At 53.0% G+C, this 27,322-nt stretch overlaps 2 protein-coding genes across 3 annotated transcripts in view; one reads left to right on the plus strand and one right to left on the minus strand.

Moving 5' to 3' along the window:
• The window catches only part of LDLR (low density lipoprotein receptor), a 36,119-nt gene extending 22,290 nt beyond the window's left edge, over positions 1-13,829 (plus strand). The window contains exons 9-18 of one of the 2 annotated variants that reach the window (XM_033401131.2): positions 563-734; positions 821-1,048; positions 4,228-4,346; positions 4,655-4,794; positions 6,204-6,345; positions 6,456-6,644; positions 7,448-7,567; positions 9,883-9,960; positions 11,278-11,435; positions 12,089-13,829. In XM_033401131.2, coding sequence (XP_033257022.1) covers positions 563-734; positions 821-1,048; positions 4,228-4,346; positions 4,655-4,794; positions 6,204-6,345; positions 6,456-6,644; positions 7,448-7,567; positions 9,883-9,960; positions 11,278-11,435; positions 12,089-12,124 — 1,382 coding nt within the window. In that variant the 3' untranslated portion in view covers positions 12,125-13,829. The remainder of the gene's footprint in view (positions 1-562; positions 735-820; positions 1,049-4,227; positions 4,347-4,654; positions 4,795-6,203; positions 6,346-6,455; positions 6,645-7,447; positions 7,568-9,882; positions 9,961-11,277; positions 11,436-12,088) is intronic. The other variant, XM_033401132.2, reaches the window with a different exon arrangement.
• Positions 13,830-21,778: 7,949 nt separating this feature from the next.
• SPC24 (SPC24 component of NDC80 kinetochore complex) lies at positions 21,779-27,229 on the minus strand. Its single transcript, XM_049707301.1, has 5 exons — positions 27,044-27,229; positions 23,640-23,784; positions 23,367-23,471; positions 22,991-23,067; positions 21,779-22,001 (listed from the first exon to the last, which is right to left on the minus strand). Exons 1-5 carry the CDS (start codon positions 27,201-27,203, stop codon positions 21,895-21,897), a joined length of 594 nt encoding a protein of 197 aa, XP_049563258.1. The 5' UTR covers positions 27,204-27,229; the 3' UTR covers positions 21,779-21,894.
• Between the last annotated feature and the right edge of the window lie 93 nt (positions 27,230-27,322).

Below are 27,322 nucleotides of genomic sequence, written 5' to 3' on the forward strand. Positions count from 1 at the left end.
AGGGTGAGGGTCAATGAGAGAAAAATGTAGGAAAAGCACTAAGCAGAATTCCCTGACATTAGGAATCACTTTGTTTACATTTGCCGTTATCATTTCTTCATCTTTACGTTCTTCAATGTAAAATGCTGGGGCCCAGATGTTTTCAAATGTAGGTTTTACTATTATTCAGCTATGGTGAGGCCAACAGACCAAACCGGGGTTGTGGGAGAGCCTTTATTGTGGTTTCTGTGGGAAGGAACAGGCGAGTTTGAATAATTTCCGTGGTCTCTGGGGAATAGACGCTGGCCCTTGTTGTCTGGCACCTGTCCCTGGGGTGACTAGGGAAGGTGGATAGTGGGCAAGAGTGTGAGACCCCAGTAAAGGATGTGGCGGGGTGTGGGCTGGTTAGTTTGCATTTGAAGTGAGTCATTTACCATGTCCTCCCCGATCCACATCAGAACCACTTTGTTAATACCCCAGGCAGGCATCCTGGTGTCTCCCCTGATTCAGTCAGACCCTGCAGGGTGACAGTGGAGGCCAGGGTCCCTTTCACTCTCCTGAACTCCCCTTCCTGGCTCCCCAGGCACCATCGCCTACCTCTTCTTCACCAACCGCCACGAAGTGAGGAAGATGACTCTGGACCGCAGCGAGTACGCCAGCGTCATTCCCAACCTGAAGAACGTGGTCGCCCTGGACACGGAGGTGGCCAGCAACAGAATCTACTGGTCCGACCTGTCCCAGAGGAAGATCTACAGGTGAGCCTGGGCCCCGCCCCGTGCAGCCCCAGTCCCTGAGTGGACTGAGGGCCCCTGGAGCTGACACTCTCCTCCTCTCCCCTCAGCGCCCAGATCAACAGAGCCTCCAGCTTCTCTTCCTACGACACTGTCATCAGCGAGGATCTCCAGGCCCCCGATGGGCTGGCAGTGGATTGGATCCACAGCAACATATACTGGACTGACTCCATCCTGGGCACCGTCTCAGTGGCTGACACCAAGGGTGTGAAGAGGAAGACGCTCTTCCAAGAGAAAGGCTCCAAGCCACGGGCCATTGTGGTGGATCCCATCCACGGGTGGGTATTCCCAGGGCTGGGGGCACAAAGAACACGGGTGGGGTTCATGAACCGATTAGGGCTCCAGGTGGGGGGAGGTTTGTGCTGAGGTAGACCAGACTGAGTTGGATGCGGGCTGTCCCGAACCCCGGGATGCTCTCGATGTCAGAAAAGAACAAGGCCCAGGGCTTCCCCGGTGGCGCAGTGGTTGGGAGTCCGCCTGCCGATGCAGGGGACACAGGTTCGTGCCCCGGTCCGGGAGGATCCCACATGCCGCGGAGCGGCTGGGCCCGTGAGCCATGGCCGCTGAGCCTGCGCGTCCAGAGCCTGTGCTCTGCAACGGTAGAGGCCACAACAGTGAGAGGCCCGCGTACCGCAAAAAAAAAAAAAAAAAAAAAAAAGAACAAGGCCCAGAATGTGGGCCTCCCCACCCATCCTATGGGGGCCCTGGGGGTCGATGCCCCACCATGTCTTCTGTGTCACCTGAGGTGGAATCAGACCCTGAAAAGCCCTGCCCTATGGAATAGAATCCAAAATCAGAGATAAAATACTGATTTAAATTGATATTAGAGGGACTTCCAGGCGGTCCAGTGGTTGGGATTCCATGCTTCCACTGCAGGGGCCGTGGGTTCAATCCCTGGTAGGGGAACTAAGATCCCAGTGCCAGGAGGTGCGGCAAAAAAAAAAATTTATATTAGAAATGAACACTTGTTAGAAGTTAGAAATTTAAATTCCAGTGTATTATACGGCAGAGTATCCTACACTGAGACGGGATTGCAGAGATGTTTAAAAACGCTCTGGGACAATGTTAGCCGACTGACAGATCACCGCCCGTGGATCACCCTCCTCGGGGTCCGCAGGCCCCGTGGCTGACTCAGCAGCTCCAGTGTCCCCAGGGACCCGTGTCCCCTGGCAGAAAGCCTCTGTCCTCTGTCACACGTACCCTGCACCTGCAGCACACACCAGCTGCCCCGGTACATCATGTGTGGCATTTCACAACCCCAGGATGGGCAGGATGTTCTGGCTGCAATAACTGGAGAAAAGGGAGCATTGGGCCTCAGGGAGAAAATGTTGGCAAAGGCGCACTTGGCTGTCCTTGCATGGTGTCCGTGGCTCAGAACGGACAGACCCCCCTTGGGGTGAAGGTGGGCATGTCAGGTCCTCATCAATCAAGACTAATGCTCTCATTTGGTGGAGGGTCACCCGGTCCACCCTACTGCCAGCAGAGAGAGACACCCTCCCCGACACACTCCACTTATCATTATTTATTTTAAAATATTTATTTATTTGGCTGCGCCAGGTCTTAGTTGCAGCACGCGGACTTCTTAGTTGCAGCATGCATGTGGGATCTAAGTTCCCCGACCAGGGACTGAACCCGGGTCCCCTGCATTGGGAGTGGGGAGTTTTACCCATCGGACCACCAGGGAAGTCCCACACGCTCCACTTAGATGCGTGTTGTGTGCTCTGCTATTGATTGATTGATTGCCTCGCTGCATGGCTTGTAGGATCGTAGTTCCCTCAACCAGGGGTCAAACCCGTGCCTGGAAGCTCAGAGTCTTAACCACTGGACCGCCAGGGAGTCCCCAAGTGCTCTGCTTTTGTGTTTCTTCTCCCCACCCCCAATAGCATGGAATTCTTTGCCCGACCTGGCTCTTTCATTTGGCCTATGGGTTTCCTTCCCTGCCAACCCGATGGGCCATGATTTATTTAAACTGCTCTCCAGCCCCTGGAAATTTAGGTTTTTACCCCCTGCCTCATACAAAGTAGCCATGAATACCTTTGAATGCCTTTGAAGGTGAGTCGCTGCAGTTTATCTGCAGGATAACATTCTAGAATTTGGATTACAAATAGGTCTGAGGGTACTTACATGGACATAGCCTCAAATTGTCCTTCCAAGCAAACATTGTGATACTGACCCTCCCGCCAGAGGCGCACCCTAGGACCCGTTTCCCCACACTCTCACCAAAGGGTTTTCCATCTTTGTAATCATGATGGGGAGGGTGTATTCCAGGGTAGTTTTAATTTGTATTAGGTCACTTGTGAGTTAGCCTGAGCATCTCTTCAGATGTTTAAAAGCCTTTGGAGCGACTTCCCTGGAGGTCCAGTGGTTAAGACTCCGAGCTGCCACTGCAGGGGGCACAGGTTCAATCCCTGGTCGGGGATCCTGCATGCTGCAGGATATGGCAAAAATAAATAAAATAAGATAAATTAAGATTTAAAAAAGAAAGAAAGAAAGAAAATAAAAGCCCTTGGAGATCCACTTGTAAGTATGGATCCAAAAGAATTGAAAGTAGGGACAGAAACAGATGTTTGTACACCCGTGTTCTTAGCAGCATGATTCACAGTAGCCAAGTGTCCATCTGCAGAGGATTAGATAAACAAAGTGTGGCATATGCATACAGCGAAACTTCATTCAGCCTTAAAAAGGAAATCTGACACCTGCTACAACATGGATGAACCTTGAGGACATCATGCTCAGTGAAATAAGCCAGATGCAAAAAGACAAATAGTGTATCATTTCCACTTATATGAGGTCCCTAGAGGAGTCAGATCCACAGAGACAGAAAGTAGGAGAGTGGGTGCCAGGGGCTGGGGGAGGGGGATGGGGAGTCAGTGTTTAATGGGGACAGAGTTTCAGTTTGGGGAGAAAAGAAAGTTCTAGAGATGGATGGTGGTGATGGCTGCACAGCAGTGTGAATGTACTTAATGCCATTGAATTGTATACTTAAAAATGGTTAAATGCTAAATTTTATGTTATGTGTGTTTTACCACAATTTAAAAAAATCTCTCTTTGTGTGTGTGTGTATATATACATGTATGTATATGTAGGGGTGTGTGTGTGTGTGTGTGTATATATATATATATATTTGTATTTAAAAAGCCAAAAAATTACCCCCCCCCCCAAATTTATAAAAAACCCTTAGAAAGCAGTGTTCAGGGTGCAGATTCCAGGGCCTCAGTCCCAACATTGGAATGAAAACCTCCCTTTGTTCTCAAACGTCCTCCAAATCCTGCCAGGTCTCACCAGGTGTGGGCCTTGAGGGCAGCAAGGTCAGGGAAGCAGAAAGAACCCATCCAGGGTCTCCCCAGAACCAACTGGGAGTCCTGGCCTGGCTGCTTCAGGGGCAAGCAGCTCTTCTGGGTAGGCAGAGCCTCCCTCCCTGACGTCCTCCTGTCTGTCCTTCCCGCTGTCCCACCAGCTTCATGTATTGGACAGACTGGGGAACCCCCGCTAAGATCAAGAAGGGGGGCCTGAATGGCGTGGACGTTTACTCGCTGGTGACGGAGGACATCCAGTGGCCCAATGGCATCACCCTGGGTATGTTGGGAGCACAGTGGTCCTGTGGGGTCAGGCACAGTCTGGAAGAGAGGAAATGGCCACGGGCCTCCCTGAGATTTTATAACCTGAAACTCAGCTCCCATTCCCCCACATACCTGCATGCGGTTCAGGCTCACACATGGGGGTGGGGATGGGGGCAGGGTCTGAACTGCTTTCCTGGGCGCATCTCTGCTGGGTCCTTGGGGGTCTCCCTCCTGTGGGGAGCAGCGTGCCCAAGCCCCAAGCACCGCCCCCCGCATCACGTGTGACCACTCCTTGTCCCCTCCCACCCCCATCTTGGATTCTAGATCTTTCCAGCGGCCGCCTGTACTGGGTCGACTCCAAGCTGCACTCCATCTCCAGCATTGATGTCACCGGGGGCAACCGGAAGACCATCCTGGAGGACAAGAAGAAGCTGGCGCACCCCTTCTCCTTGGCCATCTTTGAGGTGGGTGCTGGGGGCAAGCGGTCGCTGCTTCCGTGCTTGCGGGAATTCACGGTCAAGTGCTGCTGACTGAGCATCACTTACATACAAGGCGCGAGCGCTCCTGCTAACAGGTCCACACACATCGTGTAGTCATTCAAGCCCAGACTAGGTCAGAAAACTGCTGGTGACCATGAAGAGGTCTTAGACCAGGAATTAGGGATTTCCCTGGCAGTCCAGTGGTTAGGAATTAGCACTTCCACTGCAGGGGACCCGGCTTCCATCCCTTGACGGGGAACTAAGATCCCTGCAAGCCGTGAGTCAAGGCCAAAACAAAAGGATGCTGCTCAACACCCTGCAAGAGAATGGGGGTGCCCATCAGGAAGGCTTATGTGGCCCTAAATAGCATCCCAGTGGGGAAACTCTGCTCTAAAGAATGTTGCTGTACAGTTGACCCTTGAACAACGTGGGGTTTGGGGCACTGACCCTTCACACAGTCGAAAATCTGAGTATAGTTTAGAGTCGGTCCTCCGTATCCAGGGTTTGTTGGTATCTGTAGTTCCACATCCGTGGATTCAACCAGCTGGGAATCGTGTATTTACTACTGAAAAAAATCCACGCAGTTCAAATGCATGTTGTTCAAGGGTCAACTGTATTCGTAAACCCACGTTCAAGCAGCACGATCCACAAAAGCCAAGAGTTGGAAGCAACCCAAGTGTCCATCAGTGGATGACTGTATAAACACAATGCGGTCCATCCATCCAATGACATATTATTCAGCCTTAAAAAGGAAGGAGATTTTGACACCTGCTATAACATGGATGAACCTTGGGGACATTATGCTCAGTGAAATAAGCCAGGCACAAAAAGACAAACACTGTGTGATTCCACTCATTTGAGTCCCTAGAGGAGTCAGATTCATAGAGACAGAAAGTAGAATGGTGGGCGCCAGGGGCTGGGGGAGGGGTATGGGGAGGGAGTGTTTCATGGGGACAGAGTTTTAATTTGGGAAGATGAAAAAGTTTTAGAGATGGATGGTGGACACAACAATGTGAATATACTTAATGCCAAAGAACTGGACACTTAAAAATGGTTAAGATGGTAAATTTTACATAATGTGTATTTTACACAATTATTATTTTTTATTTTTATTTTTATTTTTTTGCCGCGCTGCTTGGCATGTGAGATCTTAGTTCCCTGATCAGGGATCGAACCCACGTCCCCTGCACTGGAAGCGTGCAGTCTTAACCACTGGACTGCCAGGGAAGTCCCCACAATTAAAAATTTTTTTAAGAAAAAAAAGAAATGATGCTACCACCCAGCACTGCTTGTTCCCCAGAGAACCCCAGTAACTTCAAGGGGTGTGGAGACAGTGGTCTGTGTCCCAGCCCCATGGTTGATGGGATCTGTCATCTTCCTTAACTCCCATGTAGGATAAAGTATTTTGGACGGATATTGTCAATGAAGCCATTTTCAGTGCCAACCGCCTCACGGGCTCGGACATTAATTTGATGGCAGAAAACCTGCTTTCTCCAGAGGACATCGTCCTTTTCCACAACCTCACGCAGCCGAGAGGTAAAGATGGGATGGCCACCCCCACCTCCACGTCCCTGCCGGCACTCTGGAATTTTCTAGAAATTTTCTGACCTCGTTCTCACCCTGCCTCCCTGCCTTTTCTGCCACAGGGGTGAACTGGTGTGAGAGGACTGCCCTCCGCAACGGTGGCTGCCAGTACCTGTGTCTGCCAGCCCCGCAGATCAACCCCCGCTCGCCCAGGTTCACCTGTGCCTGCCCCGACGGCACGCGGCTGGCCGAGGACATGAGAAGCTGCCTTGCAGGTGGGGGCACCAGTCTGCCTCCTGCCACCCTTGCAGGTCAGCCCAGCAGCCGGACCTTCCTGACCCTCACTTTACTCATCCATCAAATGGGACAGCGAGGCCCCAGGAGGCCCTTGTAAGGCCTTTCTCAAATGCTGGGCGCATCAGCACTGTGCCTGGCAGGGAGATGGACTCAGTTCACCTGTAAGGTCTAGTTCTCTCTTTCCCAGACCTCTTGGGTGGGGGAGGGACTGATTTTATTTATTTATTATAAATTTATTTATTTTGTTTATTTTTGGTTGCGTTGGGTCTCTGCTGTTGCACACAGGCTTTCTCTAGTTGCGGCGAGCAGGGGCTACTCTTTATTGTGGTGCGCGGGCTTTTCATTGCAGTGGCTTCTCTTGTTGCGGAGCATGGGCTCCAGGCGCGCGGGCTTCAGCAGTTGTGGCGCACGGGCTTAGTTGCTCCGCGGCATGTGGGATCTTCCCATACCAGGGCTTTAACCCGTGTCCCCTGCGTTGGCAGGTGGACTCTTAATGACTGCCTGCGCCACCAGGGAAGCCCGGGACTGATTTTAGATGCAGACACTGAGGGAGAAGGTGGCCCCCTTTTGATTCTCCTCATCCTCAGAGAAAGTCTCCATTTGGGGCCAGTGTGTCTGTAACACTTAGGAATCTTCCTTTTGAAAAACAACGTGTAATATGATAACATAGATATTGGTGGGTTTGTATTTTCACTGCGTTTATCTTCAGTTATTTCTTTGTGGCCCATGGCACTTGCTTCCTATCCGTTGTCAGCAGCAGCGCAGCTATCAGTGGGGCTCAGGCTGCAGGGCACTCAGGAACTGTTTATTCTTTCAGAGACTGAACCTGCAGTGACCACCTGGAGGCCCTCCACGGTCAACTCGACAACTGTGGGTCTGAAGCGCACAGCCAGTCCTGAGCTCACCACGGCAGAGTCAGTGACGATGTCCCAACAAGGTAAAGGCTGGGGTCACCCTGGCCCTGGTTCATTGATATGAGCATGTTGGTGAAGAGACAGAGTGGATTTAGTCTTGGCTCCTTTTCTCACTGTCTCTGGCATGGTGGAAGCCTCAGTTTCCCTACCTATAAAATGGAGCTAATAACAGTGCCCACCCACCTTCCTGGAATAGTGGGGATCACATGGGCTTTTTCAGGTGTCTGCCCAACAGGGCCAGGACTAGCATGAGGCAGGTCAGGCACTCCCTGGGGCAGCATCTAAAGGGGGCACCAGGGACTTCCCTGGTGGTCCAGTGTGTAAGACTCCGAGCTCCCAGTGCAGGGGGCCTGGGTTTGATCCCTGGTCAGGGAACTAGACCCCGCATCCCACAACTAAGAGTTCGCATGCCGCAACTAAAGACCCCCCCCGCAGGCCACAACTAAAGAAAGACCCACCCCTGCATGCCACAACTAAAGATTTTGCATGCTGCAACTAAAAGATCCTGCATGTGGCAACGAAGATCCCGTGTGCCGCAACTAAGACCCGGAACAGCCAAATAAATAAATATTTTTTAAAAATAAATAAATAAAGGGGGCACCAAAATACCCAAGATTCAAATAATATTTTAATGCAGTATTTTTTTAAAAAATCGAATCCTCAAACTATGGCATGTGGGGTCAGCCACCTGTTCTAGTAAATAAAGTTTGCTCAGAGCCAGGGTCTCAGTGAGGCAGGATCTTGCAAAGTGTATAGTCAGATCCTGTTTTCCTAAAAGTTTTGCTATTTTGGTCACCATGAGGTATCGGCATTAATTTTTCTTTTCTTTTTTCTTGGCCGCGCTGCGTGACTTGTGGAATCTTAGTTCCTCAACCAGGGATTGAACCTGAGCCCTCAGCAGTGAGAGCGCGGAATCCTGACCATTGGGCCGCTAGGGAATTCCCGTTGGCATTAATTTTGATTTTTAAAAACAATGCAGGGACTTCCCTGGCGGTCGGAGATCTAAGATCCCACATGCTGCACGGTGTGGCCAAAACAGGAGAAAAACAAAAAAACAATGCATTATAATATTACTGGTTTACTGAGTTTTGGGGGGACCCCTTTAAATTTAGTGCCTGGGATGAGTCCCTCTCTCTCCTCATCTTAGCCCACCCTCAAGGTCATGATCTACCTCCCCAGCTGGAGGACGTGAGAGCTGGGCTCTCAGTGAATTGGAGCCCACCATTTGCTGCTTTGTCCAGCAGAGGGCGCCCGACCGCGTTTTTGAGCAGCCCGGAAACAGCTCAGACTTTTCTGGCCAGGAGAAAAAAAAAAGGCACATCAGCAAGTTTCAGACTTTTTTTTTTTTTTCCCCCCTCAGAATAGCTGAATCCTTTGTTCAACCATAAAGGAGATAAAACAGAAACTATATGGTTGAGGGAGGCCCAGAACCCTTCTCACTGGAAGGACCACTGCTTAAAAAACCGTTTCACAGATGGGCCCGTCGAGGGCTTCTCGAATTTGGCAAAGGAGCCCTTTTAAGGGAAAAATTTTTCAAGGACACCAATGCTGCTGCCCAAAATTATTTTTGTGACAAGGTTTCTTAAATATGCGTAAGTGTAAAACTGCATGTAAACTGTCCACAACACGTGCGACAGCGGATTGAATTAAAACCCAGAGGGATTTGAACACAACCGGAGACGGTCATCACTGTTCACCGGCCTATGTGTGGCTTGGATGTGGCTTGTGCAGTCTTCCCAGCTCACTGGCCTGTTTGTAGGCCTTTAAACTTTCACGTGCACAGCCCCTCACATTGTCCGGCCCAGGTGCATGGGCGTGGTTATATAATGAGGTTCCCCCCCTTCCAATATTTCTTATTAGGTGGGGACAGCTGGCGCAGGACTATGGGGCTTTGGTGCGATGCAACCCAGGCACTGGGATTGCTGAGTATTATGGGGACAGAAGTTGGCCCCGGCCCCATCCAGAAAAGGCTCCTTGTCATCAAATGCAGAAGCAGGTTGAAAAATTCCACCAGTGACCTCACCAGCCACTGGGAATGTATCTGTAGGCGTTGGTCTCAGGGACCAGCAGTCCCTTCCCCAGTGCCTTGTAATGTGAGGCTAAAGGACCCTCTTAAATTTGCCCCAAATCCCATAACCCCGATTGCTAACAAGCGAGACCCTGGAGGAAGCCAGCCCGGCTCCTCTCACACCTGGGAGATGCTCCAAGTTCCTTTGAATGTTTGAGGACACTGAGAAATGTCAGGCATTTTCCTTTGCGGGTTGTCATCATACACCTGCTGTGTTTTCCCGCCTCTCACTGGGGAACTGGGCCTCACTTTCTCCCTTCTCCCTTGCAGTCCTGGGTGATGTTGCCGGCCGAGCGGATGCGGAGAGGCCCCAGGGCGTGGGTGCTCTGTACATCGTCCTCCCAATCGGTAAGCCTGTGGCCGGTCCTCCCCTGGTTCCCGGGTTCCTACAAAATGATCTCCGTGCCCAGTAAGCCAGTCTGGTCCACCTTTCCTCCAGGAATGGGGTAGCCCTGCTGCGCATCCTGTTCATCACTGGGCCCCCCTTCCTAGCTTCATTTACTTAACAAATATAGTTGAGTGCCTGTTGTATACCAAGATTGCTTCCGGGCACTGGGGACACAGCCCTGAAAGAAACAAACATTCCTCCCCCCACCCCCCACCCCCTCCTCGGAGCTGACGGTGAGTGGGGCAGTCGATGTGTCACAATGGGGGAAGTGGGGCTGGGCCAGGGTCCCCGGTGTGAGTATGGGCGGCCTCGCCAACACCCAAGGGATGGGAGGGCAACCAGCAGGGGCGCCTCCTGGTGAGCGGTTCTCTTGCAGGGGGCAGTTGGGAGATTTCTGCTTTCCCCCCCCCACCCATCAATCATGGCTTGGTCAGCATCACACCCATTTTTCCTTTTTGAAAAAAGTCCTTTCAAGGTGTCCCTTCACAGAGATGAGAGATCTAAGTGCCCAACAGCTGTGTGCTGTGGGTTGGCGGCTGGGCCCCTTACCTTCCTTGGGGCTGCCGGGGGCCCAGCAGAGCCTGAGCCTCTCCCACTCTCTGGACCAGAATATTTTTCAGACCTGGGCCGGGTGAGCCCTTGGCTGTTCCCTGGATCTGGGGGAGGGGGTAGGGAGGGGACAGGAAGTGCCACCCCAAGGCCCACCATAAAGGATGCAAAGAGGGATCCAGCCCCACCCAAGTTCAAACAGAACGAGAGTACACTGTGGCCCTGTATGTAGAGAACAGTCCTATTTCTGAAAAAGCGGTGGCTCCCATGTGACTAATCACAGAAACAAACTGGAAGAATTGAAAATAGTTGGGTATTCAGAGGGTGAGGCAGGGCTTCCTTGGTGGCGCAGTGGTTGAGAGTCTGCCTGCCGATGCAGGGGACACGAGTTCATGCCCCGGTCTGGGAGGATCCCACATGCTGCAGAGCGGCTGGGCCCGTGAGCCATGGCCGCTGAGCCTGCGCGTCCGGAGCCTGTGCTCCACAACGGGAGAGGCCACACAGTGAGAGGCCTGCGTACCGCAAAAAAAAAAAAAAAAAACAAAAAAAGAAAGAAGGTGAGGCAGTCACAGTGGTCTTCAAGCTAGAGATTTGTTATGCTCATAGATAGATTTTTTTTTTTTTTTTTTTTTACAACGGGCAAGTACTGCTTTAAATGCAGAATAAAACCCTTTACAAGTTGAAAGGGCCTGACAGCTGAAGGCAACATCTCTCCCCTCTCCCTGCAGCGCTGCTCATCCTCCTGTGCTTCGGGACCTTCCTCCTCTGGAAGAACTGGCGGCTTAAGAGCATCAACAGCATCAACTTTGACAACCCTGTGTACCAGAAGACCACGGAGGACGAGGTCCACATCTGCCGCAGCCAGGATGGCTACACCTACCCATCGGTGAGCCGCGCCACTTGGAACCTCATTGGTGCCCGTGTGTCCGTCTGTGTGTCTGTCATGTCTCCTCAGGGCCAGGTCCTCCCCGGAGAGCAGACATTCTCACTGTGTGGGGACGGGGCCAGAGGATAAGCAAAAGGATCGTAGGTCCGAGGGTGAAAGCCAGAAGGGGGACGGAGAGTGGTTTGTGGGTCTGGGAGGGAGGGGATGCAACTTTAGGTGGGCAGGAAGGCTTCTCTGAGCAGGGAGTGTATGGTGTGCAGAAGGCACCACCTGTGCAAAGGCCCTGTGGCGGAACCCTGCCTGGTGTGTTTGAGGAGCAAGGAGGCCACCAGTGTGACCGGAATGGAGAGAGTGGGGGAGGGTGGGAGGGGACAGGGCAGATGGAGCAGCACCCTCGGAATGAGGTGGGAGCCACGGAGCCACACGATCAGACTCGGGTGGTCACGGCGCTCCCTGGTGGCTGTGAGGGAGCAGGCTGGGACCAAGTAGCGGAGCTCCGAGACCCCGGGGGAAGCCACTGTGTGGGTCCAGCGGGCAATGCGTGGGGGCTGGTTGGCTGGAGGGGCCAGGAGAGAGTGAGGCATAGGTGGCCTCTAGCCATGTTTACTGTATGTTGGACTGATGGTTTCCGGCGTTTACCGTTTTGTTGACAGAGACAGATGGTCAGCCTAGAGGATGACGTGGCGTGAGCTGCTGCCTTGAGTCCCGTCCCTTCCCGGAACCTGCCGCTGGTCAGTCGCTGGCAGGAAGAACACTTTCTCCCCGGACCCTTGACCTGCCTCAAACCCTTCCTGAGACCTCGGGCGCCAAAAGCAGTGCTGGTGGTTGCAGCCCCGGAGCCTGTCTGCCTTGTCTGCCAAAGCTTTGTTTTATATATTTATTTGTTTGGGAGGCAGAACAGGCTTCCGACAGCGCCCACGGATCGGGTTTGGGTTGCATTTTTTCTTTCTTTCTTTGCGCTTAAAAGAAAAGAGGAGGAAGGCGGACGAGCTGGGGGATGTTTCTGAGCTTCTCTCCTCCTTGACGTGCTCTTCCCCCAAGGGAATGATGGACGGAGGGACACGGAGCGGGAAAGCTAGTGGCTTTGAACGCACCAGAGCAGTTGCTACCAACAGGGGCCCGGGTAGCTGCTGCTTCACGTGCCCTCCAGCTCGAGCCTCACACTCAGGACTGAACGTGTTTACCTCTGCCTGCCGAGCTGATGGGATGGCCAGTGTTGGCCTTTGCTCTGCCACCCACAGGTTAGGATCAAACTAGGGTTTTCCAAGCTGGGTTTGCCCTCCCCTTATGCTGGGGAAGGGCCCCTGGTGATGGCTGGATCCAGCCTTCTGGGGGTGGCACCCGCTGAGCCCTATTCATTCACCAAAATCCGGCCATCCCCAGGGAAAACCTGAGCCACCTGTCACCCTTAATATGTATTAAGTGCCTGAGACCCCATTGCCTTGTGCGTGAAGATAGGTGGCTCCGACCTCTAACTGTGTCCCTCTGTCTGGGTGTGGGTGTCTGGACCCCAGCCCTGCCCCTTGCACTTTTTCAGTTTAGTTGTACACTGTGTAAAGTCGACAGTCTATTATTATTTTGCACTGCTTTCCGTTCTGGTTCTGTTCTGGCTGGAGAGAGTCCAGGTCAGTGATGGTGCGGACCTGGCCCCTCTCCCAGCACGTAGGGAGACGTGCGTGAGGAGGAAAGGGTCGGCCTGATCACAACTTCAAAGCCAAGATCAAGATCGAGACTATCTGGCTAGTGTTTCCACTTCTGTGCAGATGCCCCCCGAGCCGTTCATTTCCCCAATAAGCTGGTCATGGTTGGCGGGGGGTCCATCTGAAACGTGCATGGCAGGTCCGCCCTGTAGGATATGCTCCTGGCCTCGAGCATTTCGCGGGACTTATGAAACAAGAATGCTTTCTGAAATTGACACACGTATTGCATTTGTGACCACAGAGTGGGGGTGGGGGGGGTGCCTCCCACGGAGACTCTCTGAGGGGACTGTCTGCTGTACAACCACAGAACATGGCGGCCCTGCAGGAGGCTGTGAATGCCTTTTCTCCTTCTGAAGCATGTAAATAGATCCCCGGGCAGACAATGAGAGCTTTTTGTTATGTTTGCACTTTGTATATTTGTTGAAACATTTATCACTTATATGTATATAAAAAAAGATCTATTTATTTTTGCAAACCCTGGTTGCTGCATTGGGGGAAACTGTCTCTGAGACGCCTCGTCTTTCTGTACAAAAAGATTATTCGCGCGTGCTGCGTGCAACGCTCTTCAGGAGAATCAGGTCTGTGTTGTATATATGGGTTGCTTTTCCGGGATGGGTATCGCTTTTTAAACCACTGTATAGAATGTTTTTATAGCCTGAATGTCTTACTGTGATCGATTAAATTTCTTAAAGTATTTGGCTAAACCAGAAGTGCTTTCTTCCTCTGTTCTCTGGTTCCCTCCATCTGTTGAGGGACTAGACTCCCCGGGAGAAGGATCTGGAAAGGGAACATCTCCCCAGATCTCCAGCAGGCTGCAGGCTCTCGGGGATATTGTGCTCAGGTGGGGAGCAGCTCTGCTGGGTGCTTCCCTGAGTTGGGGTTTTGCTAAATTTTCCTGCTTGTTCATTCAATGAACAACGGGCACCTGTTGCGTGCCAGGTCCTGTTCTAGGCATGTGGGACACTGCAGTGAATAAGAGTCCGTGCCCTTGGGACTTCCCTGGAGGGTCCAGTGGTTAAGACTCCACGCTTCCAATGCAAGGGGCGGGGGTTCGATCCCTGGTCAGGGAGAGCTAAGATCCCATATGCCGTGTGGCACGGCCAAGAAAAAAAAAAGTTATATATATTAAAAAAAAAAGTTTGTGCCCTGAAGGAGATGACATTTTAGAAGAGGAAACAGATAGAAAAATTATATTTTACAAGATTATTCTGGAAGAATATTAAAAAGGATAATGAGAGAACTGAGTGGCAGGAGGCTTTTTTTATTTTGGGGGTTGTCGGGGAAGGATTCTCCTGAATTTAGTCCTATTAAATTCGTTGCTAAGATGGAAAAAAATCGAGAGATTTCACAACACAAATCCAAATAATCATAAATTCAGGTGAATCTGGCTACATCATGGAAAAATTTGGCCAGAGCCATGGGTGTCAGGGTACGTGGGCTGCAGTCCACCTCAGTCCCCTACACCCTCATTCTCTTGTGCACCCCAGCTTTACCTGAGTCTGGGCCTTGAGGGCATTTCAGACCCCTGTCTTAGGGCATGACGGTCAAGCCACAAATAGTCCTGGCACATCAACTGGGGAACAGTCAGGAACACAGCAGGTCACTGGATAGAAAAAAACAATACAGGGATCTAAGCATAACACACCAAATGGGCAAATCATAATGAGATGCCACCTCACACCCATTAGGATGGCTGTAATGAAAAACAAAAAACAAGACAACAAGTGTTGGCGAGGGTGTAGAGAAACTGGAACCTTCGTACATTGTTGGTGGGAATGTAAAATGGTGAAGGCACAGTGGAAAAACAGTATGGCGGCTCCTCAAAAAATTGAAAATAGGACCTCAAATTTTTTAAATTAAAAATAGAACTATTGGGACTTCTCTGGCGGTCCAGTGGTTAAGACTCCACGCTTCCACTGTAGGGGGCATGGGTTCGATCTCTGGTCGGGGAACTAAGATCCCGCAAGCCGCGAGGCATTGCCAAAAAAATTAACAATAAAAATAAAAATAGAACTATGATGTGATCCAGCAAGTCTACTTCTGGGTATATATACACAGAAGAATTGAAATCAGGGACTTAAACAGATATTTGCACACCCATGTTCTTAGCATTATTCACAAAAGCCAAAAGGTGGAAACAACCCAAGTGTCCATCTGCAGGTGAACAGATAAATAAAATGTATATATATACAATGGAATATTATTCAGCCTGAAAAAGCAAGAATATTCTGACACATGCTCCAACATGCATGACTCTCGAGGACATTGTGCTACAGGGAAATCAGCCAGTTATAAAAAGGTAACTACTGTATGGCTCCACTTATATGAAGTCCCTAGTGTAGTCAAATTCCTAGAGACAGAAAGTAGGACGGTGGCTGCCTGGGGCTGGACGAAGAGTCTGGGGAGTTGGTGTTTAATCGCTATAGGCTTTCAGTTTTGCAAGACCAAAGAGCTGGATGGCTGGTGGTGCTGGTTGCACAACAATGTGAATGTGCTTAAGGCCGATGAACTACACACTTAAACTTGGATAAGATGGTAAAGTTTACGTTATGTTTATTGGAGCACAACTGAAAATAATGCTAAATAATACTTTTTTTAAAAGACCAGGGGGCTTCCCTGGTGGCGCGGTGGCTAAGAATCCGCCTTCCAATGCAGGGGACACGGGTTCGAGCCCTGGTCCGGGAAGATCCCACATGCCGCGGAGCAATTAAGCCCGTGCGCCACAACTACTGAGCCTGCACTCTAGAGCCCACAAGCCACAACTACTGAGCCCGCAAGCCACAACTACTGAAGCCCGTGCACCTAAAGCCTGTGCACCGCAACAACAGAGCCTGCACTCTAGAGCCCGCAAGCCTACAACTACTGAGCCCGCAAGCCACAACTACTGAAGCCCGTGCACCTAAAGCCTGTGCACCGCAACAACAGAAGCCACTGCAATAAGGAGACCACGCAACGCAACAAAGAGTAGCCCCCGCTTTCCCCAACTAGAGAAAGCCTGGGGGCAGCAACCAAGACCCAACGCAGCCAAACATAAATTTATTAAAACAAAACCAAAAACCCAGGGAATTCCCTCGTGGTCCAGTGGTTAGGGCTCCACGCTTCCACTGCATGGGGCACAGGTTTGATTCCTGGCCGGGGAACTAAGATCCCAAATGCCGCAAGGCGCAGCCAAAAAAACCACAAATGGGGACAGTGAGGCATCTAGAAATAACAGCAGAAGAAGGGGTGGCATTACTGGAGCCCAGGAGCTGTGGGAGCCTGGGAGGAGACCCCTCCACGGCAGAGAGAGACGAGAGAGACTCCGTTCTCTCCCCTCCTCCGGGCCCCCCTCCTGCCAGCGCCCCCATGGGCTGAACCCAGCAGGACCTGGGAAACTGGGTTCCCTGCAGGAATGGGCCCAGGGGCAGGGGACCCAGAGTGTCAGGGCAGCAGGTGGGAAAGAGCGTAGACTGGGCCAGGCGGCCTGGGTTGAGCTGGGTGACCTGGGACCCATCAGAGTCTCAGTTTCCCCAACCGAAAACGGGGCCGATGCTGATCCCTACCTCCCGGGCTCCACGGGTGGCCGGCGTGGTGGTGGAGAGAAGCGCCAGGAGCCGCAGGGACTGTTATCTCTTCTCTGTCCACAGGGTGGCACTTCCTTCCTTCCTTCCGCCTTTTGTCTTGGGAAGGTTCCAAAATGCCTCTGGGGGCGAAAGCTGAGCGGACCGCACAGGAAGCGTCCGGGGCCTGCAGGCAGGCGGTCGATAATTGGTTGATTGACTGACTCCATGCTCAGCCGCGTGGCAAATGGGACAAATGAGCTCGAATGGCTGGGCCTGTGGGAGGGGCCGGGAGGTGGCAGAGGGTGCTGTGAAGGGAGGGTGGGCAGGACTCAGGTGTCCCTGAGCAGAGGAAGTGCCTGGGAGAGGCTGGAGGTGATGGAACTTTCTGGTCCCTGGCCTGGGCAGTTTTCCATTAAGGGAGTGAGTAGTTGCTGAAATCCTCCCTCGGCCGTCCCCACCGTGGCACTGAGTACGACACAGACACGCAGGGCTAGAGCCTCAGGAAAAATAAGAGCAAACACTTCTTGGGGATTAACTGTCTGCTCCCCTCGGTGGCTGCCCAAGGGGCGGGGAGGGAGGGCAGGCCCAGAGCCCATTTTACAGATGGGAAAGGGGAGGCTGGGGTCACCGGTCTCAGCTCCCGCAGCTCCTGGTGAGACCCAGATGTCCCTCCCCACCAGCAGCCCGAGGGGTGGAGGGGGTGCGGCCTGGTGATCCTCTCTGGGCTCACAAGGGGTCCCCTAGGGAAGGGCGTGGATGTCACCCAGGTGAGATGCAGCGCAGCTAGCAGGCCACTTGGAGGTGGTCTGTAGGCGCAGCCTGCCCAAAGGGGTGGGGGGCAGACTGGAGCTTCGGAGCTGCCATCCCCAAGGACAGGGTGTGGGCAGGCGTGACCCTGGCTCCCCCTCTCCAAGGGCTCAATGGCTCTGGCCAGGACTGGCTGGGTGGTGGGAAGAAGCTGCTCCCCCAAGCCTGACACCCCAATTCATGTCCTCTGCTGCCTCCCCCTCCTGCCCCCACCGGCATCTGAAACCACAGCTGCCTGTGGTGAGTCAGGCTGGAGCCTGTGGGGCTGAGCCCAGGTCCGGGGGAGGGAAGGGGGGAGGCAGGGAGGGGGAGCCCTGTCCCTGACGCCGGCCCCTCCCCCACAGTGGGGGTCAGCACCCCTTCCTCTCCCCCAGGAAGTGAATCCCCTCCACAATGAAGGGGTAAGAGAGCGGCTAAGAGGTGGAGTTTGAGCGAACACTGGTCACATCACCCACCCCACTGAGTGGAGTGGGATGGGGGGGGATAGCCCCCAGGACTCCTGGGTCCCGTCCAGCCTCCCCTCCAGGCAGCTCAGGTTTCAGCACTGATTCCTGCCCTTGGTGGAGGGGCTCCACCCTCCCAGCACAGCTGCTCTGCTCACCCCGGAGGCCTCCTCTCCTACGCTGTGCCTGGGATGGAGGTGGGGAGCTTGGGGGTTCATAGCGAGACCAGCCCCATAGTCGGCTGGGCCTCTGCACCATGACCTGTGTCAAGAGGCCAATGTCAGGCTCCCCTTTCCAAGCCCCAACTCTGGGGCCCCCCTGGAATCTGCAAATCCTCCCCATGCCTCACTGTGGACTGCAGGCCTGGCATGATCCAGTCCCACGGCCTCATGTTCCCTCCATGCTGGCCTCTTTGCTGTCCCTGAACACCCATCTTTGCACTTGCTGTTCCCTCTGCCTGGCTCACTGTCTCCACACCTTTATCCCCAGAGGGCTCAGGTCTATCTGGGCTCAAACGGCTCTTCCTCCCTGGGGCCTCCTGCAGGCTCTGTCTCCATAATCTGTGACACCTTCCACGAATAGCCTGCCCTCTCTGTGCCTCAGTTTCACCACCCGTAGGGCACTGGGAGCCAGCACACGGCACCTGCTCGTGGCCTCCACTGGAGTGTGGCTCCCTGAAGGGGGGCCTGGCAGGTCACAGATGCCCAGTGCACACTTCTGAGCCAGTCGGGGAGCCGCCAGGAGGTCCTGGAGCCTCCCCGAGGATGGTCCATGCACTGCCGTGTCTGTGCTGATGCCCTGTGACCAGTCCTCCCGGCCTCTCACCAGCCTCGGCCCACCAAGCTTGCCAGAGGTCCAGTGTGAGGGGTTTGGCTATTTTCCCCAGAAATGCCAATTATAAGACAGGTTGGCCAGGTGTGTGGATGTTTGACCGGCAACCACTGATCACTAAGCGTCTAGAACTTTACCCTGCTCCGTTGCCCAGCAGGGCTCCACCCAGTACAGGCCTGAGTTCCAGTCCTTGGTCTCTTTCTACCTGGGTGACGTCGGACAAGGGGCAGATGCCTTGGAGGCCATTTCTCATCTGAAAAGCCAAGATGCTCCTCCATGGACCCCAGGACCCCACTGCCGAGTTCAGCCTCCCAGGGTGTCACTGTCCTGTGACTTCGGGCAACCGACTGGACCAAGCTGTGCCTCGGATCCCCCACCTGTAAAACGGATACTCCTCACCGGCGTGGTACGGTGTTGGCCTGAGGGGTGCAGGAGGAACGGGCTGGGGGTGAGGGGTCAAGTCTTACCTCTGCAGGCGCAAGGCCTCGGTTCCCCACTCACTGCCTGGTCAGGGGGACTCCGATCCCGCATGCACTCCAACAGGCCCGGCCGAGAGAGCTGGTTGCTGGCTGCCCATGGGCCGGCCGTCAGAGGGAGAGCAGGCAGGGGCGGGAGTGGGTGTGCAGGCTGGAGGCCGCGGGCCGAGGCTGTCCGGGCGTCCAGCCAGCGCCGGGCAGTGAGTCAGGGCCCAGGCATGTGGAGGGCCAGGGCCTCTCGCGGCCCCTGTGAGCTCAGGCACCTCCCTGAATGCGCCCGCCGGGCCCCACTGGGCTGCGTTCCTCACGCACTTGCTCACTCCTTGGGCTGGTTGCGGGGGAGGCGACGGGGCCCCTCTAAGCCTAGGTCCATGCTGCCTCCCTGGAGCCACCTTCTTCTTCTTGGGGAAACTGAGTTCTGGGCAGGCAATGCCTCCAGGGCCCCTCCCAGAACAAAGCGAGGCCACTGCTCAGGGGTTGGGGAGCAGGCCCATGGGGGGTTCAGGCCCTGGGCCCGGGGTACAGAGAAGCCTGCGTCTGTAACTGCACCCGCTCCTCAACACTGGCTTTCTCTCCCAGGGACTCTGCACCTGCAAATCTGTTTGAACTAGAGAGCAGTATGCCTCTCTGCCCGCCCTGGGACCCTCAGCTAGGCAGGGTCTACTCAGGGCGGGGAGCACTCCTGCAGGGGAGCAGGTGGAGGCTGGCTGTGTCAGCAGGAACAGCCACCAAGGTGACAGCAGCTAGTCAGCTGACCTTGGCAGAAGACTGACTGGTTCCTGGCTGAGGCTGCAAGGAGGGGGGTGGCAGCCCTGAGTGTGCCTGCCCCCCCCACCGCAGGGTTTTTGCGACAGGGGTGTGCTCCTCCCATCTAGTGGGTGGAGGCCAGGGATGCTGCCAGATATCCTGTGATGTCCAGGACAGCCCCCACCAGAGACAGTGACCTAGCCCAAACATCGCGAAGGCTGAGGCAGGAAAACCCTGGTCTAGATCAAGTCTTTTGCCCTTTGGAGGCCGAGGGTACAAATAAAGGGCTCTGCTTCTTTTTCACATCATAAAAAACTCTGCCAGCCTTGAAAATGGAAACAGCCCAGGAGGGCTTATGTGAACATTTCCTTGAATATGTAAAGCCGGGCCCTCGGCCTCTGAAGTTCTTCTGGGAATCTTTCTTTGTGAGCCAGATGGACTGGGGCTGCTTACATTTCAGGGAAACTAACAACCCCTTTTTTGGGTCTATCTCCTGGAGCCCGACAGGCAGGATCCCTTGCTCTAAGGCCTCTGAGAGACACTGGAATGGACTATTTTTAGTGCCCACTTGATGTACTCAGGAGCTGCTAGAACTTACTGCTCCCTCTGCTTAGCATGTCCCTCTCTGATCAAGAAATACAAATTGTACTCACTGTAAATGGTACAGAGGTGCACAAAACCCAACACCCAGAGGCTCATGTAACTACCAAATCTACTGGCTTCAGGAAAAGCTGTATCCAAGAGGCACTTGATATCGAAGGGACCCTACTTCTCACTCTCTACCCTCACACAGGCAGGCAGGCTGGCCACAGGCTTCCCACTCTTAGTAGTACCTCAGTCACTGAGGATGGGGGTTAGGTGAAGAAATCAATTGGCTGGCCCAGGCCCTGGTTGCATGCTGAATCAGTGAGGGTTTATTTTGGCTGTTTGTGATAGAAAAACTAAAATAACAAAGGCACACATAATAGTTTAGCCCCTACCCGCAAGGAAGTCCAGCATTGATACCCAGCTACACCATCATCAGGGAACCAGGTTCCTATCATCCCTAGAGGATTGCACCCCTCCTTAAGTGTGGCAATACAGCTGCTAGGGCTCCAGCCATCACACTCAAGTTCCAGAAAACAGAGCAGAGGGGGAAAGGGTATACTACCTTGCCTTTTAAGAAGTCACACACAACACTTCTTTTTACATTTCACTGTCCTGAACTTAACTGCAAGGGAGGCTGGGAAAAGTTGTGTTTTGACTGGGCAGCTAAAAGGATTTCCTTACCAAGGCGGGAGGGGAGAACAAATATCAGGGAGGCAAACAGTGGTCTCTGACACACAGCCCACCCTGGAGCCAGCGATGGGCCCCTATACATCCTATAATGTAATCTCTTCATGACTGACTCATCCTTTCCAGTCCCAGCAAAAATGCCACCGCCATGCCCTGGGGCAGGCCCCCTCCCTGGCCAGGGTCCTGAAGCACTCTGGATGCTCTCTAGCTCGAGGGTGTCATCTGATCACTTTTGACTCCTCCACTGGCTCAAGGGATCCTTCATCTCGCCTTGGGTTCCCAGCACAGCTTGGACACACAGTGGCACTCAGAGAACGAATGGATAAAAAAGGGCCAAACCTGAATCACAGATGACGAAGACCTGGAATTTGTCATCGGATACTACGGTGTCATTTGTATGTGTTGTCACAGACGTGAAGTCACAGGCCTGGCACAGTTAAGTCCGTTTTCTTTGGTTACCTAGTCCAGCATTTGAGGCCAAAGTCAAGACGGGGGAACGGGGGAAGAAATCCAGTAAAGAACTCATTTACTTATAAACATTTAATTTTAAGCTGATCTCACCACTGAGGCACTGACCACCCACCACGGGCTGATTCCCACTGTGTGGGACTGTACGATGCAGTCCCAGAGGCTCCTGGCTACCACTCTGTGTCCACCAAGCTCCAGAGATAGTCGCTGATGAATTTCTTGGAGAGCTGGGTGCTGTCCAGGTGGATGGGCTGAGCAACGCTGGGGCCATGATGGACTGAGGGTGCAGATGTAAGGGAAACCCAGCACACATGGCCCTCCCTCTCCCCCCACGACGAAAGGACACTGCCTTTAAATTGTTATTATTAAGATAATTGGAGACTGAAAGACATTTTCATGAACAGAAAGTTAAGATAATGAACTGTCTTTTTTTAAATTGTGGTAAAATACATATAACATTATATTTACCACCTTAAACATTTGAAAGTGCCCAGTTCAGTGGCATTAAGCACATTCATGTTGTTGTGCAACTATCATTACCATCTCCAGAACTCTTTTCATCTTGCAAAACCAAAGCTCTGTCTCCATTAAACACTGACTCCCCCTCCCATCATAATCCCCTTCCTACGTTCTGTTTCCATGAATCTGACTCCTCTAGGGACCTCATGTAGGTGGTATCATACAGTACTTTTTTTTTTTGCGGTACGAGGGCCTCTCACTGTTGTGGCCTCTCCCATTGCGGAGCACAGGCTCAGCGGCCATGGCTCACGGGCCTAGCGGCTCCGCGGCATGTGGGATCTTCCCGGACCGGGGCACGAACCCGTGTCCCCTGCATCGGCAGGCGGACTCTCAACCACTGTGCCACCAGGGAAGCCCACAGTACTGACTTTTTTTGTCTGGTTTATTTCAACCAGCAGATTATGTTCCAGGTTCATCCATGTTGTAGCATGTGCCAGAATGTCTTTCCTTTTTAAGGCTGAATAGTATTCCACCGTATGGATGGACCACATTTGGTTTATCTGGTCATCTGAAGACGGACACTTGGGTTGCTCCCACCTTTTGGCTTTTGTGAACAGTGCTGCTGTGAACATGGATGTACAAACATCTGCTCAAGTCCCTGCTTTCAATTCCTTCGTGTGTATCCCCAGAAGTCGACCTGCTGGGTTATGTGTTTATTCTGGATTTTTTAGGATCTGCCATAGTGTCTGCACCGTTTAAGATTCCCACCAACAGTGCACAGGGTTCCACTTTCACCACAAAGGATACTGCCTTTGATCATCCCTGGCTCACATTCATAATCCCACTCAATTTTACTAATTCGGCGATAAAGTTGAGCCACATACCTGCGTGAGAAGACAAAACAGAGGGGGGGGGAGAGGGAGAGAGGGGGGGAGAGAGAGAGAGAGAGAGAGAGAGAGAGAGAGAGAGGGAGGGAGGGAGGGAGAGGGAGAGAGAGAGGGGGAGAGAGAGAGAGAGAGAGAGAGAGACAGAGACAGAGACAGAGACAGAGACAGAGGGAGAGAGAGAGAGAGGAGAGAAGTTACTCCAGCGTCGACTCCAACAAAGAGCTGTGGGCTGTGTGCACGCACACACGCGCACACACGCACGCGCGCGCGCACTCACACCGCGTCTGTGGACCTACACGGCTGAAGGGATGGTGACTGTCGTGTCTTCGTCAACCTCCTTCTCTTGTCTTTCAAGATCAGTCTCGATCTCCTTGAGCTCCTCCAGCTCTCTGCTGAGCTGAGTACACAGGCAGTTAAGGACTCCTGGCTTTGGAGGGAGGGCTGCCCACGTGCTCACACCAACCCCGTCGGGCCCGGGGCTGCTGGCTCCAGGTGTGCTCTCTAGAGTGAACAAGGGCATCCTGGGTGAGGCTGGGGCCCGGCTGTCCTGCACACACAGGAAAGGATATAGGAGGCTGGCCTTCAGACGGGCGTCCTCCTCGCTGGCCCTCTGAAGCTCGGCTTCAAGCTGCTGCAACTCGGCGCCACCCTGGTGTGCCTGCTCCTTCGCGTTGAGGAGGCTCTGGGCCACCTCCTTCTCCGCAGTGAGGACCTCTGCAGGGCAGGGAGAAGTCTGCGTTCCTCATCTCGGGCTCCCCAGGAGAGCCCCGGAGCAGAGGGCAGCCTCAATGCCCCCATCTATGGCCACGTTCCCACTTCCATCTCTAGCTCCCGGACCCATCGTTCTATTTGCAAATGCCCGCCTGAAAGTCCCACCTGGACCTGGCACACGTGCTTCCATTTCACCGAAATCACACTTGAATCCATCCAAAGTAATAAAGCCTGGTCCTTGTTTGCACACCTAGTCTTAATTTATGACGTCACTCTCGACCCCACTGTCCAAGCAACAAGCCTGGGACTCACTTTCTGGATCCAGTTAGCCATCCCGTCTGGCAGGACCCCTTCTTCTGCGTGCTGGTCCTTCATGCCTCCAGGACCACCCCAAAAACCTCCCGGCCGTGTCCTGCTTTGGTCTCTCCCGTTGCCAATCCTTTCTGCTCTCTGCCTGCAGAGCAGCTGCGTCAGAGGCCAAATGTGAAGTCGCTCCCCTCATCAAAGACCTCCCGTGGCTCCCCAGAGTCTCCAGGATAACGTCCAGGTCTTTTTGGGCACCTTCGGCATCCCTGCCAACCTCCTCTCTCCCTGCTTTTTGCCCCACCATGTGCTTTTCCCTTTGCTCTGGCTGCAAAGATGCCTCATCATCGTGCAGACACGCCATGTTTTTTCAGTCCTGGGCCCCTGCCTGCCGGTCTTCCAGGGACCTGTACCCCTGTGTCCCTGCCCACTGGCGCATCATTCCCAGCATTAAGGCCTTCTGGATAACGCCTGACTCAGGCGGCTGGACACTCTCTTCTCCCTCCTGGGGCGAGACTGTGCTCCCAGGACAGCCCTTATCACACTGGACTATTTATTCCCAAGTCTCTCTTCTTCAAAGCACAGATTGCATCTTAAAATCACTGTACATCGCCAACACCTACTCAGAATAAACACATTTTGAACAAAACATCCAAAAAGATCAAAAACACCCTAAGAAGGTTACTGTGTTCCTTCCCACAGAGTCAGAGAAACCTGCCAACTCAGAGAAGGCACGGATGAAAATGCTTCTTAAAGGGCCAGTGTTTAAGTGTTTATAAACTTATATTAATTTTTAATCAAAGCACCACATGTCTATGGTTGTGAAAATTTAAACACACACACACACACACACATATAACCCTCTCTAAGCCTCTCCAACCCTCTGAAGCAGCCAGTTAAACTCTTCACTGTTTTCTCTGGCATCGACCTTCATATTTCTAAATAATTTGCTTATGCTGCTATTTCTTGATCTGTCTGTGTTAGACGGTGCCTGCTGACTTCCTGTTAGGAGAGCTGAGGGTCTGGCTCTCTTTTGCAGCCTTCCCGCCCCTTCTCCACTCACCCTCCGAACAACAACCGAGTCTCCTGGGATGATCTCTTCCCCATGGACGTTCATTATAAGCTGTCGTTACCTGAATGTGTGCTAAGTGCCACAGGTGACCACGGGGCCCCAACTCACTGAACTCTCACCACTCTCTGAGGGTGGCTGAACCCCTCCCCCGATTTGAGAGGCGATGAGCAGAAGCCCAAGGTCCAGTGGCTTGTCCACACACTTAGCTCTGAAGCTGGGATCTGAACCGGATCCTTTTGATCGAAACCCCAGCTCCCTAGAACACCGACTCTTGTCTCCCTGCCCCAAATCCCTCCGTTCTTCTGAAACCCAGGCAGGTTGGGTGATGCGGAGCTTCTCCTCAACCATCAGTGAAAGGGGAGTTAATGGAGCGGGAGGGGAGGAAAGAAAGGAGAGAGAAGGAAGGAGGAAGGAGAAAAGAGCAGAAGACCCTGACCAGGACATCTGTTGTGCTTAGCCTAACATCCAAACTCCTCCTGGGGGCTCACAGGCTGGCAAGTCTGGCCCCTGATGACCTCATCTTCTACCTCTTTCTCTTGGGTCTCCAGCTCATTCTCACCTCATGACCTTTGCATTGACAGTCCCCTCTGCCAGGAACACTCTTCCCGGAGCCATCCCATGGCTAGCTCCCAGATCATTCAAGTCTCAACCCAAACGGCACCCCCTCATAAAGTGTAATTGTCAAAAGGCATTACAAATCCCTGGCACTGAAACCACAGTGGAAAACTAGATGACAGCCCCTCAGAAAAATTAAATATCAAATTACCATCTGATCCAGCATTTCCACTTCTGGGAAAATACAAAAAAGAATTGAAAGCAGGGACTCAAAGAGATTATTTGTACACTCATGCTCATAGCAGCATTATTCACAATAGCCAAGGGGTGGAAGTGTCCCAAGTGTCCAGTGACGGATGAATGGATAAACAAAATGTGGTGTATCCATACCATGGAATGCTGGAGATGATGGTGGTGATGGTCACACAACAATGTGAATGTACTTAATGCCACTGAACCGGACACTTGAAAATAGGTAAAATGGTAAATCTTAGGTTATGTCAATTTTACCACAATAAAAAAAAAGTTTGAAGCCTTTAAAAGACAAAAACAAAAAAACCCTGATGCTGAGAAAAGCCGCAACAAGGGCAGCTCCTGTGCAAGCATCATCTCCATGAATCTCACTTTGATCCATCAAGGGGTGCTATCAGCAACCCCATTTCACAGATGAGGAAACTGAGGCTTGAGAGGGAAGCACTGGACTGGGACAAGAGGGTTCATGAGTTAACAGCTGAAATCCTTAGCCCATCACCTCCTGACAAATCCATTTTTCTTGTTTATCCTCTGCCTCACCCCACTAGAATATTAGCTCTACCCCCACCCCAGGGATTTTGTTTGCTTTGTTCCCGGCTGTCACCCCATGACTGGCACTATGCCTGGACCCAGCAGGTGCTCACTAAGACATGGGAACAATCTCAGCAGGAAGATGCGGACTATTTATTATTACAACCATTTTATGGGAAACAGAGGCATTGCAAGGTTAAGTAAGTCACCTCAAATCTCACAGCTGGGAAGTGGCGGTGCTGGGATTCAAACCCGACGCTTTGACACCTGAGCCCCAATTCAAACCCTGAGTCCCAGCTCCTACTCACAGCGCGTCAGACCTCCTACATTCACCACTAAACCCCTGGGAGGTGGCTGCTGTCCTCAAGCCCATTTCATGGGTGGGGAAACCGAGGCTCAGAGGGGACAATGCTCATCCGCCGGTCGCACGGGGAAATAGGGTAGCGGATGGGGCGCCCAGAAGGGAGGAGGTTTGAGGCCGGCCTGGTCACCACCACCACCACTCGGGCCCGGCTGCCCGCCGCCCCCCGCCCCCGACCCGGCCTTCACCTCGCAGCCGCTGTTCGGCACCGTCTTGCGTCTCCAGCAGCCGCTCCACCACCTGCTCGTGGCGCCTCAGCAGCCGCCGTTGCTGCGCCTCGGCGCGGTTGGCACCCAGCAGGCTCAGCAGCCCCTGGCTCACCTCCTCCATGTCGCGGAAGGCCGCCATGACTACACTAGGACCAATCCCGCGCAAATTTAACTGCCCGCTGGGCCCCGCCCCCTTCCCGGAGAGGCCCGTTTCCATTGGGTTTAGCCCACGTCAGTCATCAGCCAATGAGGGAGGCC

Source organism: Orcinus orca, chromosome 3, assembly GCF_937001465.1.
Source record: "Orcinus orca chromosome 3, mOrcOrc1.1, whole genome shotgun sequence".
In the NCBI taxonomy this organism is placed as follows: Eukaryota; Metazoa; Chordata; class Mammalia; order Artiodactyla; family Delphinidae; genus Orcinus; species Orcinus orca.

Excerpts from the sequence above, each read along its gene's own strand:
- SPC24 (XM_049707301.1), bottom strand. The coding sequence starts at position 27,203 with ATGGCGGCCTTCCGCGACATGGAGGAGGTGAGCCAGGGGCTGCTGAGC. Across the intron at positions 23,472-23,639 it reads CGTCTGAAGGCCAGCCTCCT|TCAGCTCAGCAGAGAGCTGG; the intron begins ATATCCTTTCCT and ends CTGCCTGTGTAC. Across the intron at positions 23,068-23,366 it reads GTCACCATCCCTTCAGCCGT|GTATGTGGCTCAACTTTATC; the intron begins GTAGGTCCACAG and ends CTTCTCACGCAG.